This window comes from Tachyglossus aculeatus, chromosome 4 (assembly GCF_015852505.1).
Source record: "Tachyglossus aculeatus isolate mTacAcu1 chromosome 4, mTacAcu1.pri, whole genome shotgun sequence".
Taxonomy (NCBI): domain Eukaryota; kingdom Metazoa; phylum Chordata; class Mammalia; order Monotremata; family Tachyglossidae; genus Tachyglossus; species Tachyglossus aculeatus.
Window position 1 is genome coordinate 76,863,405 of NC_052069.1, and position 18,087 is coordinate 76,881,491.

General features: G+C 40.0%; 1 protein-coding gene across 2 annotated transcripts in view; it reads left to right on the forward strand.

Annotated features, from left to right (window-relative positions):
- Positions 1-18,087, forward strand: part of ANGPT1 (angiopoietin 1) — a 265,372-nt gene that overhangs the window by 186,672 nt on the left and 60,613 nt on the right. For both annotated transcript variants that reach the window (XM_038744581.1, XM_038744582.1), the window contains one exon: positions 14,886-15,013. In XM_038744581.1, coding sequence (XP_038600509.1) covers positions 14,886-15,013 — 128 coding nt within the window. The remainder of the gene's footprint in view (positions 1-14,885; positions 15,014-18,087) is intronic.

Consider the following 18,087-nt stretch of genomic DNA (forward strand, 5'->3'; position numbering starts at 1 on the left):
CTATTCATTTGCCAGCCCTTTAATCCCACTTCACCTACCTCAAGTGCGAATCAACTAATTTCCATCTTCATTTAGTGGAAAAAGCACGTGTCCAGGAGTTCTCTTGACTGTGAGCTCCTTGAGGGGAGCATACACATCTCCCAGCTCTGTTCCATTGTACTCTCTCAAAGATTGCTTAGCAGGAGTCAGAGGACTTGGATTCTAATCCTGCCTCTGTCTTTTTGCTGATGTGGGACCATGGACCCACATCATATACAATATATAATATATATATAAATATATAATAATATATAATATATGTATAATATATAATACATAATATATGTATAATATATAATATATGTATAAATATGTATATATTTACATTCAGGGCATGTTTTTGAAAGTAATGTTATCCAGAAAATCTTAACTAGAAGATTCTGTGGTCTAGGATATGCTGTATGATGGAACCATGTCACGAGACTTGCCAATTATCAGAAATACAAAAGAAAGCAGTGCTGACTTTTATTGGCATACTTTGGTATACTTGCCCAGCATTGAAATAGCAGTGTATATGGGTACACTCTCCAGGCTAAGAAATGACACCACTGACAGTAAAATTTCATCCCTGTGTAACTTGGATTGAAAAAACATATTTTTTGCCCAAAAATATCTTCCATATCTTTGGCTTACAACAGTAGTTTGTTGCCATGCCTAGATTTCCTGTTGTTTGGGGGGAAGCATATATTTGATTCTGAATCTGGGTCATGATCTTTTTGAAACATCAGCTGTAAGAGACTAACCCATTTTTAATTATTAGATTCCAAGCTGTTCTATCTGTGGTTACTGTGGATGGCTGGAAAATAGCAATGCCACTTGTGTGACACTTGGCTTCACTGCATAGTTAAAACATTTCTTCTGTCTTTGTTTATAGCTTTCCCCCTTCCCTCTTCCCTCTACCCTTTTACAGCTCATTATACAGCAGTTGTTTGGGTGTCTTGCTGGAATCCATTCTCTTCATATGTTTGGCCCAGTGAAGGTGTGATGCAACTAGTGTGTTCTAATGCTGGTGGAATTCTTGCATTCCAAGACACACATTTAGTATGTTTGATATTGAGTATGGCATGAGAGCTCTATTTGTGGATTTTGTCCAAATGTTTGAATATTTGTGTTACATTTAGGAATCAAAAATGTGTAAAAAATCAGCTGGCCAATTATAAGAGGTCACCACAATTTTTCCATGGATTTTCCTTGACTCAAGACATTGAGTTAACAAACAATAACTTACAACATATCTAAATTTAGACCCTATTTCAATTTTACAATATTTCGATTTTAATTTTATAGCACTAGCCTTCTTTGGTGAATTGTTATGAGGACATCACACATGGGAGCCACAGGAAAATAATTTTTAAATCTGCAATTTAGGTGGGAAAAAAAATTATAGAGGGCTGGGATGGAGCAGGAGCAGCTGATGGTTGGGGGCGGGAGGGTGGGAAGGTTGGGGTGGGGGGCGGGTTGATCACCAGTAGAGGTGAAAGTCGAATCGTTGAAAGTCGAATCGTTCATTTTACTTCCAAAGGGATAAAGTTGTCTACTTCAACTTTGTGAAATCTCTATGACAATACAAATACAATGATGTAACTCAACCCATTTTTCAACCAATAATTCATCCAATATTGAACAGGTACACAATTCTGCGTCGTATTGGTAAAAAAAAGAGTTTATCTGACTTTACTTGAAGAACCAATCCCCCTTAATAACTATGCCTCAGTTACCTCATTTGTAAAATGGGGATTGAGACAGAAGCTTAGGGAGGCTGGAACAAAGCTCTTATTAAAGTTCTCCTTTACATTGGCAAAATAATTCAGGGGAATTTGATGCAGGGGTACCCATACTTTAAATTAGAAACGCTGAAATAGTGGTCATGCTTTTAGGGAATTCTTAAATTAAATGTTTAGTGGTAGAAGCTTTTATTTTCAGAGACTGACAATTTTCATTGGGTATGCAGAGCAGCTATGGGGAACAATAGAGCGTATGGCATTTAAACCTGGACATCAGGACATTCCTCCTAAGACAGTGGTCCTCGTGGCTGGATGAACACAGTCAAAATAGAGCAGCTATGGGTAAGCTCATCTTCACTGAGTGGGCGAAGGAGCAGATAGTGAGGGACATTTGTGTTTATCTTTCTTTCTGTGGAGCATCAACTCCTGATAGAGCTCCTACTTTTCCATGTGATTGTGAGGTACTTGAGGGCAGGAATGTGTCTTTTACCTCCATTATACTTTTCCAGTTGCTTCGTACAGTATTCTGAACACAAAAGGCTCTCAATATATCTTACTGATTGGTCAATTGGTTTCCCCATCTCTTGGCTCTGGGGAGCATTTTATCAGAAAAGCAGTTTTCTAATGCAGAAAACTAAGTCTAGAGAAAATTATCTTTTACTTCTTCTAATGTTCACTCCTAAATGCTAGTATAGTACTGGGAAACATAGTAGCACTCAGGAAATACTTTTGATTCATTGAGGAGCTCTAGTCAGGTAAGCTAAAGGAAAGACATTTCACACTAAATAATATTCAAATAAAATAGTAATTTAAACTGACTACAATATGCAGCACTTATAAATGGAACCTATAGTCAATTTTCATTTAACCTAAAAGGATAGCTGTTCAATGGCATCATCATGTCAACTGTGATAGCAGCACAGATATCACAAATCCACAGGGCATAAACTCTTTATTATAGATTATAGTGTAAAATCCTTGTGGAAAAAGATGTTCTTGCTTTGTGTTTTCTGAGAGTTTAGTAGGGTGTTTTGCATCAGATGGGAGCTGAATAAACACCAAACACTGCAAGTACAGGAAGCTACCAAATAACTACTTCCACTCCTAACTGCCTAGACTGAAATCAATTACCTGAGCAGTCATGGAAAATAATAAAACTGCTATCTAATCTTTCCCAGGTGCATGAGAAATCATTCAGACTGAAGGCATTGCATTCAATATTAACACACATGAAACAGCAGGAAATACTGAAAGGATTGTCCAATGCCTCATTAATGAACTCTCCTTCTGAACAAACAGCTTGGGTAACTCAGTACTTACATAGCAACATTAGGGCCCAGGGGAAATAGGCATCAAGCGCTTAGTACAGTGCTCTCTACACAGTAAGCCCTCAATAAATATGATTGAATGAATAAATCAATTAGTGAAAAATAGACAAGTAAAGCAAACATGTGGTTTAATACCTCTTAAAGGATTCTGCAATTCTCAGATCCTCATTTTTCTGTTTCAATTATAAATTAATTTTCCGTTACATTATGGCAATGTAATTAAGAATACAATAGAGGTTTTATCACATGGTTGGATCATTGGAATTATAGCATAAGGAAATCTCTTCAATCCTTTATTCAGATTGGGTATATCTCAACCCCCAAATAGTAATAGTCATGGGAATTACCTTCCTATGTCCTTAGGTGAGATGACTTGTACATTCCATCTCATATATATTGTTTTTATTTAGATAGATGTGCATTCTGTATTATATTTATATAGCTGTACATAAATCTATATATAATGTTTCAACAGGAAATAAATAGGTTTCTATTTCTGCATACTCCTTTGGGAGCAAATAGAGCATTTGAAATCTCTTGTTGATGACTAAAGCCTATTTTTCACTTTTATGTAAATCTTGTGTTAATCTTTTTATCTTAAATTTTCAGATTTTGTGGCATGCTCTTCTTTGTCACCTACGTGTCATTGTTCTAACTCCCCTTTCTGTAATTCAAATTGATTCGGTTTTTAATTTAAAGGCAGTCATAGCAACTCTGAACACTCTTTCATCCAGGGGCTAAAAAGTCTCAGTATAAACATCCTGAGGCTGTGAAATGTAATATGTTTTAAAAAAAATTAAAACTAAAAATACAATCTAGTTTTGCCGCACTATACGAAACAATGCCTCCTTCATTACAGTTACAGCAAACCAAATTGAAAAGTAAAACAGCTTGACATTTCAAGAATTTTAAGCACCTTAATGGAAAAAGGATTGCTAATTGCTTTCTTTGGTCCTTTCCAGTGTTGTTGAGATTAGTAATTACCGGATCTGCATTCCTAAGACATTTTCTTTTGAGGTTCATCTCAATTGAATTGACCCCAATCCTTTGGCCTTCAGGTTCTTGCCTGTGGTGAGTCAGATCTGTGTAGCACAGATTGTGTTGTAATCCGTTTGACAGGTACAAGGTAAGGCTCATGGGTTTAGCTCTTAGAGTAAAGAAAACAAGTGGCTTTCTCTGAAGATCAGCTGGTGAAAGATAGATCCTCTAGATGTACCACCTTTTCCCAGCAGATAGGCTAGAGTTGTCGGTAAGGATAGCCCCCACAGGAAGAATGAAGGGCTCCTGCTACCTACAGTTCTGAATTCCTTTTAAGGTTTTGCTGATACCCTGTTGACTAGAGCCTGGAGTGATAATTCATTCATCCATTCATTCATTCAATCGTATTTATTGAGTGCTTACTGTGTGCAAAGCACTGTACTAAGAGCTTGGGAAGTACAAGTTGGCAACATATAGAGACAGTCCCTACCCAACAACGCGCTCACAGTCTAGAAGGGGGGAGACAGACAACAAAATAAAACATGTGGACAGGTGTCAAGTCGTCAGAACAAATAGAATTATAGCTACATGCACATCATTAACAAAATAAATAGAATAGTAAATGTGTACAAGTAAAATAGAGTAATAAATCTGTACAAGCATATATACAGGTGCTGTGGGGAGGGGAAGGAGGTAGGCCGGGGGGCTGGGGAGGGGGAGAGGAAAGAGGGGGCTCAGTCTGGGAAGGGCTCTTGGAGGAGGTGAGCTCTCAGTAGGGCTTTGAAGGGAGGAAGAGAACTAGCTTGGCGGATATGCGGAGGGAGGGCATTCCAGCCCAGGGGGAGGTCATGGGCTGGGGGTCGACGGCAGGACAGGCGAGAGCGAGGCACAGTGAGGAGGTTAGCAGCAGAGGAGCGGTGGGTGCGGGCTGGGGTGTAGAAGGAAAGAAGGGAGGTGAGGTAGGAAGGCGCGAGGTGATGGAGAGCCTTGAAGCCGAGAGTGAGGAGTTTTTGCCTGATGTGTAGGTTGACTGGTAGCCACTGGAGATTTTTGAGGAGGGGAGTAATATGCCCAGAGCATTTCTGCACAAAGATGATCCGGGCAGCAGCGTGAAGTATAGATCAATTAATCAACGGTATTTTCTGAGTGTGTTCTGTGTGCAGAGCACTGAACTAAGTACTTGGGACAGTACGATAGAGTGGGTAGACATGATCCCTGTCCACAAGGAGCTTACTGTTACTGAGACAGACATTAAAATAAATTATATCTAGGGATCATTCCTGATCCTTGGGAAAAATGATTTCAGGTGAATTTTTCTGGCCATTTCATGCAAACCACTGATGGTATTTCTTTCTTACCTTAAAGTTTCTCCTCCTACTCTTCCATTATTAGCTTATAGCTGTAGGAGCTGGATAGTGGGATGAAAAAGCAGCACAGTCCAACATAGACCTGGAGTCAGAGGACCTGGGTTTTAATTCTGGCTCTGCCACTTGTCTGCTGTGTGACCTTGGGCAAATCATCAACTTCCCTGTGCCTCAGTTACCTCATTTTGAGGATTAAATACTTGTTCTTCCTCCTAATTAGACTGTGAGCCCTATGTGAGACAGGGATTGTGTCCAACTTGAGGAGTTGTATCTACCCCAGTGTTTTTAGTACAATACAGTGCTAGGTCCATAGTAAGCAAGCACCATTAGAAAAAGAAAAAAAAAAACTACAAAGAATAGAAAGATGGCAGATGAATGGATTTTTGGATATTTGACCCTGAGAGTCAGTGGAGAGGAACAGAAATTTATACTAGTTACAGGGAGCATGTGCCCTTTGTGTCCTTACTCAGGGGGAAACGTTATCACCTGGTAATCAATCAATCCATCTTATTTATTTAGTGATTACTGTGTGCAGAGCACTGTATTAAGCACTCAGGAGTGTACAGTATAACAGAACAGCTTAGGAAGCAGTGCAGCCTAGTGGACAGAGCATGGACCTGGGAGTCAGAAGGACCTGGGTTCCAATCCTTGTTTGGCCACTTGTCAGCTGTGTGACTTTGGGCAAGTCACTTCCCTTCTCTGTGCCTCAGTTACCTCATCTGTAAAATGGGAATTAAAACTGTGAGCCATATAAGGGACATGGACTGTATCCAACCTGAATACTATGCATCTACCCCAGAGCTTAGAACAGTGCCCGGCACCTAGTAAGTGCTTAACAAATACCATTAAAAATAAAGAGTTGGTAGATGTGTTCCCTGCCCACAGTAAGTTTACAGACTAGCGGGAAGTCTATGGTAAGAATATTATTTCAGTGCACCTTATTCCCATGAGAGGATTGGGGATGAGGGATTGCATGTGGGTATTTGACAGTCTGGATATCCTACTATTTCCCTTTTCCCTAATCTATTTTAATGTGTGTCTCCCCATGAGGGCTGTAAGTTCCTCCTAGGCAGGAATCATGTCTACTATCTCTGTTATATTGTACTATCCCAAGTGCCCAGTACATTGCTTTGCAAAAAATAGGCACTCAATAAATACCACTGATTGACTGATTGAGTGGTACCTGAGACCAGGGCTGAGGATGGATTGGGGAGGAGATTTTTACTGTTGTAGTGACTTCCCACCTTTGTCTCTGGGTCTGTTCGCTCTCTCCCTCTCCCTCTCCCTCTCTCTCTCCTTCTCTTCCTCTCCCTCTCCCTCTCTCTCTCCCTCTCTCTGTCTCTCTCTCTCTCTTTTGTTCAATCAATAGCATTTATTGATTGCTTACTGAGTGCAAAGCACTATACTAAGTACTTGGGAGATTACAGTACAACTGAGTTGATAGACAAGAAGGAAAGTATAACAGAGTAAGTAGAAATGCTCCCCTGCCCTCAAGGAGCTTAACAGTCTTCTGGGAGAGACAGACATTAAAACAGGGAAAATGGAAATAGTAGGGTACAAAGATTGTCAAATATCCAGTTGCACTCCCTGAATCCATCTTCTCTCATGGGAATAAGCCACACTGAAAACATATGCTTATCATAGACTGTCCTCTAGACTGTAAGCTCATTGTGGGAAGGGAACATGTCTACCAACTCTGTTATATTGTATTCTCTCAAGTGCTTAGGACAGTGCTCTGCACACGGTAAGTGCTCACCAATTAACATTGATTTATAATGAACTTCCAGTCTAGAGGTCTAGATTTTCTTCCTTCCCCGATGTATGAATCGAATCAATTATTGTATGCTCAGAGACACAGCCTGGCCTAGTGGAAAGATCCAGGGTCTGGAAAGTCCCACTTTCACTATAAAAATCTGGCCACTTTGCTGAGGAAACATGTGTTTTAGGCAAATCACTTGGAATTAGAATTAAATCAAGCAAATACATATATCTGAGGATAATAATAAACTATATTGAAATGATATGAGGTACCTTATTTATTAAATTCTGAGCTTTTTCTTGTCTAGTTTTGATATTTCAGTATGCAATTAGCAATTTGGGGATTAGCTTATTATTTTGAGTGGAGAACACAGAAATGCCATTATTAAAACAATGTATTCATTGTACATAGCAATAAAGGACGTAGACCAGATGGGCATGGAATGTGTCTATCAACTCTGTTACATTGTACTCTCCCAAGCACTTACTACAGTGCTCTGCACTCAGTAAGTGTTCAGGAAATACCACTTATGATTAAGTACTGTTTTGAAGGGATACAAGCCCCACTGTCCCCATCTCAGGAGACCAGAAGGAGCCTTTCAGAATGTAAAGAAAATGGTGAAGTTCAGATAGCATTGGTGCGGAGACAGGAGACCAGGGAGAGATGAGGAAGGAAATACTGATGTGGCTTTGATTTTAATATATTTAGTCTGTTAAATTTTCTTTTGGGGGTCTGTCATCCCCATTATCAGGTTGTGAAACCCTGAAGAGACTACAATAGAGTTGTTAGCTATTCTTCCAATCATTTATAACTGTGCTTCACCCACTGCAAGCACTTAATAAATGTTATTATTGTGTGACTAGTGGAAAGAACATGGGACTGGGAGTCAGATGACCTGGATTCTAATGTCAACTCCACTACTAGCCTGCTGTGTGACTTTGGGCAAGTCATTTCACTTCTCTGTGCTTCATCTGTTCTCCCTCCTTATCAGATTGTGAGCCAGGTGAGACACAAGGACTATGTCTGACCTATTTGTCCTGATTTTACCCTAGCACTTAGAAACGTGCTTGGCATATAGTAATGACTTAACAAATACCACATTTACCATTCTTATTATTATTTATCATTAATAATAAAATTTAAAATGTGGTCCATTACCATTTACTCCCACCAAAATTGAAAGGATCATGGGACTTTTAAATATAGCAGTAATACTTGGAATTAATGATAGCTAAGAATGAGAGATTTCCTCTTTTTGGCTAATTGAGTTAATTATAAAATAACTCTCAATGATGGGCTTTTTTTAACAAAACAAAATGTTTAAAAGAAAGATTTACTATCTACCAGATGATTCAAAATGATTCTCTCTTGATCCGTACTCTGGTTTCATGAAGGATCTCCCTGGAGTGTAACTGCAACTTAAGAGCTTCTCATGCTATTTATTTGTTTCTGGTTCCACGTCAACGGTCAGTTCTGTAGTGTTGGATACTTAGAAGAAGCTAAGTCCCTGCCCTAGAGACTTATAAACTATTTTAGTAGAAAAAGTAATTCCAGTAGAGAAGCTGTTAACTTCAGTGAAGGACTTTGGTTTGTCTGCATAAAACCCCTATTGAAGAGTTTTATTGGGGACTTTTAAGATATATTCAAGAGGGAAGGGGTGGGGACAGGTCATTTGATACAGGTAATTGACTTAGGATAATAGAAAACAATGTTGGCAGTGAGGGAAAATAATGAAACATACTTTCGTAAAAGAAATAAAGTATGATTCCATGCAAGAACCAGGGAAATGCCTCTCACTCTTCTTCCAATCTTAATCTTATAAATTCTGCCCCCCTTGCTGGCACTTTTTCTTGCTTACATTTGGAGGGTCATGAAGGGAAGGGAAGGGAAGTGAAATCCAATGCATCCCCAAAACATGGTCAATTCCTCTCACTGGTACCAGAAGCCACCCCAAGACACAAACAAGCCTGGAAACTACTTTTTTTTGTTGATCAAATTGATGCCCTCAACCCCACCATCACTACTGAATTCAATTCACTCACTCCCCTACCCCTTCATTGTACTTGTACCACTAACCTGCAGCCCCAGATCACCCCACAGTCCACTTCATTCACTCCTGTGCATGAGCCGCAGAGTGCTGCTGCGGAAATCTAGATATCAGACCAACCTTGTCCATTCAAGTTTATCCTTGCGTGCTTTAACTCTGCCCTATCCTCTGCCAGGCAAAATTATTTCTCCATCCTTACTGACACCCAAGCCCATTATTGTCACCACTTGTTCCAGATGTTTACCTTCCTTCTCAAATCCATGTTTAACTCCCTCCTCAAACCCCCATCCTACTGCCTTTCCCATCTCTTGCCACTAATGACCTGGCCACCTACTTTATTGAGAAAATTGAAATGATCAGGTGTGATCTCCTTAAAATATCCCCGGCTCCTCTCCAGGCCCTCCCTCCTCTTGCCCCTTCTCTGATCCAAGGAGTGCATGGGGCTTTGTAACAGGGCAACAGGAAAAGGCTGCTCAGATCAGCAATTCAGTGCCAAGGGCTGCCTCAGTCAATGAATTAGAGACTGAGATTCAGAAAGCCATGATCTTTTCTACCTTAGTGAAATGGGCATATATTTGTTCCTTGGAAAGCAAATGTGTTTTTGTTCTATGCTCTTACCTTACACTGCATGAATACCCATGGAGTAGAAATGTAGTAAGGACATTTCCCGAAAGTGCAACAGAAGCATGAGACCATATTTTCTGCCCACAAGGAGCTTACACTCTGTTAGGCAAGACTGACATAAAATATTTAAGAATAGTGTCAATGTAATAAGTAAACTGTACAATTGAGTAGCTCTCTATTCATAAAGACTGTGGAAGGGCACTTCCTCTTTTTCAATTCTAACACTAATAATAGTAATTATTATGGTACTTGTTAAATGCTTACTGTGTGCCAAGCACCATTCTAAGTGCTGGGTAGATACAAGTTAAACAGATTGGACACAATCCCTGTCTCACATAGGGCTCACACTCTTAATCCCTATTTTTACAGATGAAGTAACTAAAGTCCAGAGAAGTTAAGTGACTGACTAGCCCAAGGGCACACAGCAGATATACGGTAGAGTCAGGATTAGAACACAGGTCCTTCTGACTCTGAGGCCTGTGCTCTATCCACTAAGCCATGCTACTTATATGAATGGGGCCTCCAATCTGGCTTCCTCCTCCTTCATTCCACCACAACTGCTCTGTTTAAGGTCACCAGTCATCTCCTTATTGCCAAAACCAACAGTCTCTGCTCCATCCTAATCCTCCTCGACCTCTTAGATGCCTTTGACACATGACAAGCCTCTTCCCCTGGAAACATTATCCACCCTTGGTTCTCATCTCCTGGTTCTCCTTCTAGCTATCTGTCCACTCCTTCTCAGTCTCTTTCTCAGGCTTTACTGAGGCATCCAATGCCCTACCTATGTTAGCCCCTTAAGGATCAATTCTGGGACCCATTCTATTCTCCATCTATACCCATTACTTTAGATAATGGATTTACTGAGCACTTACCATGTGCAGAGTTCTATACTAAGTGCTTGGAAGAGTCCAGTATAACAGAGTTGGCATTCATTCATTCATTCAGTCATATTTATTGAGCACTTACTGTGTGCATAGCATGGTACTAACCGCTTGGGAAGTACAAGTTGGCAACATATAGAGATGGTCCCTACCCAGCAACAGGCTCACAGTCTAGAAGGCAGGCACAGCCTGGCCCAAAATGAGCTTACAGTCTACAGGGGGAGACTGACATTACTATAAATAAATTAATTACAGATAGGTACATAAGTGCTTTGGGGCTGAGGGAGGAGTGAATAAAGGGGGCAAATCCAAGTTCAAAGGAAATCAGAAGAAAGTGAGACAAGGAAAGGGAGTGAGAGAAGAGGAAATGAGGGCTTAATCAGAGAAAGCTTCTTGGAGGAGACATGCTTTTAATAAGGCTTTGCAGGGAGGGAAAGGGATCTTCTGCTGGATATGAAGAGGAAGGGAGTTTCAGGCCAGAAGAAGGATGTGAGTGAGTGGTCGGTGGCAAGATAGATGAAATCGAGGTAGGGTGAGTAGGTCGGCATTAGAGGAGTAAAATGTTTGTGATGGTTATAATAAGAGTACAGTGCTCTGCACAGAGTAAGTGCTCAATAAATACGATTGAATGAATGAATAAGAGAGGAGTGAGGGAAGGTAGGAGGGGGCAATACAATTCTGTTTCATGCAGCAGTAATTGGTCAACCACGGAAGATTTTTGTGGAGTAGAGAAACACGAACTAAGCCTTTTTGTAGACAAGTGATCCACAAAGGAGAGTGAAGTATGGACTGAAATGGGGAGAGACAAGAGGTAGGGATGTCATTAAGAAAGTTGATGCAGTAAAGATGGAGTAGAATAGGTGGTTGGATTAATGTGGTATCAGTTTAGATGGAAAGGAGAGGTCAGATTTTAGCAATGTTATGAAGGTTGAGCCAAAGGATTTTGTGACAGATTGAATATTCATTCATTCAATCAATCATATTTATTGAGCACTTACTATGTACACAGCACTGTACTAAGCACTTAGGAAGTACAAGTCAGCAACATATAGAGGCCATCCCTACCCAATAACAGGCTCACAGTCTAGAAGGGGGAGACAGACAACAAAACAAAGCATGTAGACAGATGTCAAAATCATCAGAACAAATAGAATTAAAGCTATATGCACACCATTAACAAAATAAAAAGAATAGTAAATATGTACAAATAAAATATGTGAGTTGAATGAGAGGACTGAGTTCAGGATAATGCCAAGGTTATGGGTTTATGAGAATGAGAGGATGGTGGTGCTGTCTACAGTGACAGAAAAGTCAGGATGGACAAGGTTTGGGTAGGAAGATGAGTTTTGGGCATGTTAAGTGTGAAATGTTGGCAGAACATCCAAGTAGAGATGTCCTGAAAGCAGGAAGAGATACTGCAGAGAAGGAACAAGATCAGAACTGAAGATGTAGATTTTGGAACCATCCACATAGTAATTAAAGCCATGGGATCAAATAAGTTCTCCAAGGGTATGGGTATAAATGGTGAATACAAGGGGAGCTAGAATTTAGGAGGAGGAAGTATTTCTGCTAAGCTAATGTGAAACTATGAAACAAATCCTGTACAATCCATCATACACCTTTGCTGAGAATACCTGTGAGACGTATTTTTAGACCACTTATAGGGGGAAGCCAGGAGGGTAGTAATAATAATGATAATAATTATGGTATTTGTTAAGCTCTTACTATGTAGCAATCACTATTCTTGGTCTCTGGGTACAGGCACTGTAGCTACATGCACTCAATCACCTGGGCCCGCCTCACTTCGCTACTCTCCTACTACAACCCAGCCCACACACTTCACCCCTCTAGTGCTAACCTTCTTGCTGTGCCTCGATCTCATCTATCTCACCTCCAACCCCTCACCCACATCCTGCCTCTGGCCTGGAATCCCCTTCCTCTTCAAATCTGACAGACAGTTACTCTCCCCACCTTCAAAGCCTTTTCGAAGGCACGCCTCCTTCAAGAGGCCTTCCCTGACAAAGACCTCCTTTCCTCTTCTCCCACTCCTTTCTGCATCATCCTGACTTGCTCCTTTTATTCACCTCCCCCAACCCACAGCACTGATGTGCATATCTGTAATTTATTTATATTAATGTCTGTCTCCTGCTTCACACTGTAAACTCATTGTCAGCAGGGAATGTGTCTGTTTATTGTTCTATTGTACTCCCCCTAGCTCATAGTACATTGCTGTGCACACAGTAAGAGCTTAATAAGTACAATTGAATGCATGCATGAATGAACACATTCTCCAACCAGGTGAATTACATCTTTAAAGGGAGAGTATTTACATAATGGCAGAAGGGTTCACAGGAGCCCACCCTGGCCATTCTGCTGACCTTGGCTTGAAGCTGAGAGATGCTGACTGAGGTGAGGCTGGACAAGGTAGCCCAGAACAGAACCTTTCTGATTGTTTCCAGTTGAAGACTATGAGAGTGCCACATAAACATATTATCTTGAAGAATAAAGGGATATTTTAGACAGTTGTTTGATGTCAATCACAACCTGAGCTTCAAGCTCCTGTTTCAGGGAATCAATCCCCACAAAATATAAAATCTTCTAAATATTGTAGGGTGACAGAGGGGGTCACCTTAGCTGTCATGCGAACAACCCCAAAATGGGTTGGTTAGGGTAAGGGAGAGACGATGGAGAGGGTATTTATTCTTTTACCCAAGTTTCTATCAGGCAACTTTGAGCAGTTAATAACAATAATGATAATAATGGTGCTATTTAACGGCTTACTATGTGCTAGGCACTGTACTAAGCACTGAGGTAGATATAAGCCAATCAGGTTGGACACAGTCCCTGTCCCACACAGGACTCACAGTCTTAATCCCCATTTTACATAGGAGAGAACTGAGGCACAGAGTTGGCACAGATAAGTGAAGTGACTTGCCCAAGGCCACATTCAATCATTCAATCCTATTTATTGAGCACTTTGTGCAGAGCACTGTAGTAGCTGCTTGGAAAGTACAATTCAGCAATGAAGAGAGACAATCCCTGCCCACACCGGGCCACATAGCAGACAAGTGACAGAGCCAGGATTAGAACCCATGACCTTCTGACTCTCAGGCGTATACTCTCTACACTAGGCCACTCTGGTCACCAGCAATATCCTGCCCCCAACAAGGACATCTGGATGATTGCTGTTCCACAGGGAGCAATCAGCATACCTTCTTCAAAACTTAAGCTGAACAGTCATGAGTTTTCCTAATTTCAAAATCCTAAAGGGTGGGCAATCATCTTGACAGAACACTGCATCACCAGGTCTAGCGGTTGCTCATCAAAGCTTGAAGGTGGTAAATTCAGAATAAACAAATGCCAAAACACTTTCCACATAGTAGTTGGTAAATAATGGTAACAAACTTTCTTTGTTACCCCAGAAGGGTGCACAGGCCACAGATATCAGAAGATTCAAGTAGGTTCTGGACATGTTCACGGAGGGAGGGGCCTGTATTATGTTAATGGGGGGAAAAACTAGGAATACTGTACTGGGGAAATAAGGCTTTTAGAACCTACCAAATTGAACTGAGAACAGTTTAGAGTGGTAGGTTCAAGCATAATTTAGGGGTGGTCTAGGTTTTACAGAGGTGAACCACTGAAGTATTCTTTGGCACCATTTTTGAAGATGCAGTCCTGAACTGGTTGAACCACTGGTCGAACCCAGGATGGTATTTCTTCTGTTTTTTTTTAAATCACTGCTTCTTAGAAAAAATGCAGAATCGCACCATAAGACATGCTTTTAGAACCTGAATGGAATGTGTCATTAGGACAAATTGGTTAAGGGGAATACAACCTTTAAAAAGGATCAGTCCATGGTAGTGAGGTTGATAAAAGTTTGGGGATAGGAACTGTGTAGTAATTAATGTGCTCAGTGCAAGGATACTTTTCCTTCGTACATACATTTTCATAACAATGAATTTGTAACACAGTAGCTTGCATGAAGTGCACATGAAGCCTTTGGAGTGTCCTTATTTTTTGGAATTCTTTCCCCAAAGTCTTTGGAATTTGATTGTATTTTGAAGAAATAAAAGGTGATCATGGCTTGTATGAGATTCTAATGAACTAATAAAATTGTTACTATCACATTTCTCTTTTCCAGTTTCACCAAAGAGTACAAAAAAAGAGGAAGAAAAGCCATTTAGAGATTGTGCAGATGTGTATCAAGCTGGTTTCAATAAAAGTGGAATCTATACTATTTATATTAATAATGTACCAGAGCCTAAAAAGGTAAAAACAAAACCAGAGTTTTTTACTCATAGTGAATTAGATATTCTCTTGAATTAATTCTCATTAATTGTGATTTTTATCTTAGATTTGATGTTAAATTTTTTTTATCTATGAAGCTTGTAAAATTTCTGCCATTTTGGGTCTTTAAAATATAAAAGCGATGCTCCTCCTGAAAAGACTGTTTGTTCTTTTCTTAATGAGCATGAGATAACCGCTCCACTTAAATGGTGATGAGTCATCCATCCTGTGTTGGAGAAGAAGTTCTAGTGATCTGTCAGTCTATTGGAAAGTATCACTTACATAATTCCCAGTTTTTGAAAATGCTAAATCGTTGCATCTTATGCCAAGATTTCCTATAGAAGGATTGAGACTGAATCTTTTACAGGGTTTATTACCCTTGAGCATCATCCACACTCTCTCACACATGTTGCCCAGTAACTCATAAAGCCATGGCCGAATGAGGAGGGTAATGAGCGTTCTGGCTCTCCGGCTGGCTCTGACAGCAGTACATCTGCTAGACTTATTGTCAGCAGGATTTAGACTTGATTTATTTAGCTGCCGAGAGTTGAAGGTGTTCCATCATGTTTTCTTGCCCATCTTCAGAGGGAAAATAGAAACCTTGTATGGTTTTCAGCAAGTAGCTGTAATTGTGAGCTACAAGTAAAACTGAATTGAGGAGACGGATTATTTTTATTAACATTGTCATCAGGCTATTGAGAAATGTATGAGAAGCTCCAAACTTAAAAAATACAGTGCTTTAGAAAGGGTTTGTGTTTACAATGTGTTGGTAAGAAATAGAATTTTCTGAGAGTACTGCAGTTTTTAAGCAGTTGGAATAAGACACAAAAATTGTTTAAACATCCCTAATGACTTGCAGTTGTTATGTACACGAAAATGGGATGTGGGAATTTCCCTTTTGTAGAATGATAGAGCTGGAAGAGGGATTCTGAAATACCATGTGTCCCAGTAATGTGCTTTGAAGCAGGTGACCAGTTGAACACAGTATTGGTATTTTTTTCCTAAGAATTCTTGGGGATTGAGACTTCCCAAAATCACTTAGTAACCTGTTCTGGGTCACATCTGTGTAGTCTGTCCTAATGCCTACAGAAACATCTTTCTAAGAGATAGCTTTCTGGGAGTCCTCTGTTATATTCTCAATGAACTCTTCCTACCAGTGACATCAATCTCTTAAAATGTGCTTTGTGGAAGTTCATTTTCTCTCTGACCAATTTTTCACTCTTGATCCTTATAGGATAAAGTCGATGACCATTTGAATCACATCCAACAAGGTCTCTACCCACTTTTAGAATCTGGACTAATTCCTTTGTACTAATAAGAATCAAGCCATGGTTCATTCCTCTCCTTTGGAAAAAAGGAAATTACCCCTAAATTATCTCAAATCCAGTTTGATGATTGCCAAATGCTGACCTGTTTTTCCAGGAGATAGTTGAGTAAATAAGTCTTCTCTACTACCTCACATCCCAAAACACTTTCATAACAAAAAACAAAAACAAAAAAACCTTTAGCAAATAACCCCCTGACTTCATAGCATAGCTTGACCCTTATAGGTTCTTTTTTTGATTATCTTTTTCTTTCTTTGATGAGAAAAATAATGTGGCCCAGTGGAAAGAGCACTGGCAGGGAATCCTGCTCTCCTACTTGCCTGCTGTTAACCTTGGACAAGTCACTTAACTTTTCTAGACTGTAAGTTCATTGTGCTCAGAGAACATCCCTACCAACTCAGTTATATTGTACTCTCCCAAGCACTTAGTATAGTGTTCAGTACTTAGTAAGTGCTCAGTAAATATGATGGATAATTGATTGACTGATTCTCTGTGGCTCAGTTTCCTCATTTGAAAATGCAGATTAAATATCTGTTCTGCACTTAGACTGACTTTGACTTTGTGGGACAAGACCTGTATCCGACCTATTTATTATTGTATCTACCCTAGCACTTAGTACAGTGATTGGTACCTAGTAAGCACTTAACAAATACCACAATTATTACTGTTCATTATTGTTAGCACTTAGCACATAATGACCACTTAAGAAATATCACAAAATTAAATGAATTTCTGGTAGATCAGTGAGGAAAATCTGCCCCTCTCAATTCAGTCCTATTTATGGAGAAAATACCATGGGGTACAACTGTGGTTCATTTATGGTCCCACAATCAAATGAATCCACTCCACCTCTTCTAGACTGTAAACCTGGTGTAGGGAGGGATTGTCTCTTTATATTGCTGAATTGTATTTCCCAAGCACTTAGTAATAATAATAATAATAATAATGGCATTTGTTAAGCACTTACTATGTGCAGAGCACTGTTCTAAGTGCTGGGGGGGTACAAGGTGATCAAGTTGTCCCACGTGGGGCTCATAGTCTTAATCCCCATTTTACAGATGAGGTAACTGAGGCTCAGAGAAGTTAAGTGACTTGCCCAAGGTCACACAGCAGACATTTGGCAGAGTTGGGATTTGAACCCATGACCTCTGACTCCAAAGCCCGGCCTCTTTCCACTGAGCCAGTGCTCTGCACACAGTAAGTGCTCAATAAATACGATTGAATGAATGAATCAATTCTGAAAATTTACATGTTCTAAGGTGCTATATGCCTGAGTTTCCTCATCTGTAAAATGGGAATGAGTGATCTCCTTGCCCCTTAGATTGTGAGCCCCATGTAGGACGGAGCCTACAAAGAAACAGTGTGACCTAGAGGAAAAGTGGAGAGACTACAGGACTGGGAAAAAGACGATGTGAGTTCTAATCCCAGCTCTGCTGCTTTTCTGCTGTGTGACTTTGGGCAAGTCACTTCACTTGTCTGTGTCTGTTACTTCATCTGTAAAATGAGTATTAAAACTTGCCCCATACAGGACAACCTGATTACCTTGTATCTACCCTAGTGCTTAGAACAGTATTTGGCACATAGTAAGTACTTAACAAATACCATAATTTTTATTATTATCATTGTTATTATTATTCCTGACTCTGCCACTTGCCTGCTGTGTGACCTAGGGTAAGTCCCCTAACTTCTCTATGCCTCAGTTACCTCATCTGTAAAAGGAAGATAAAGACT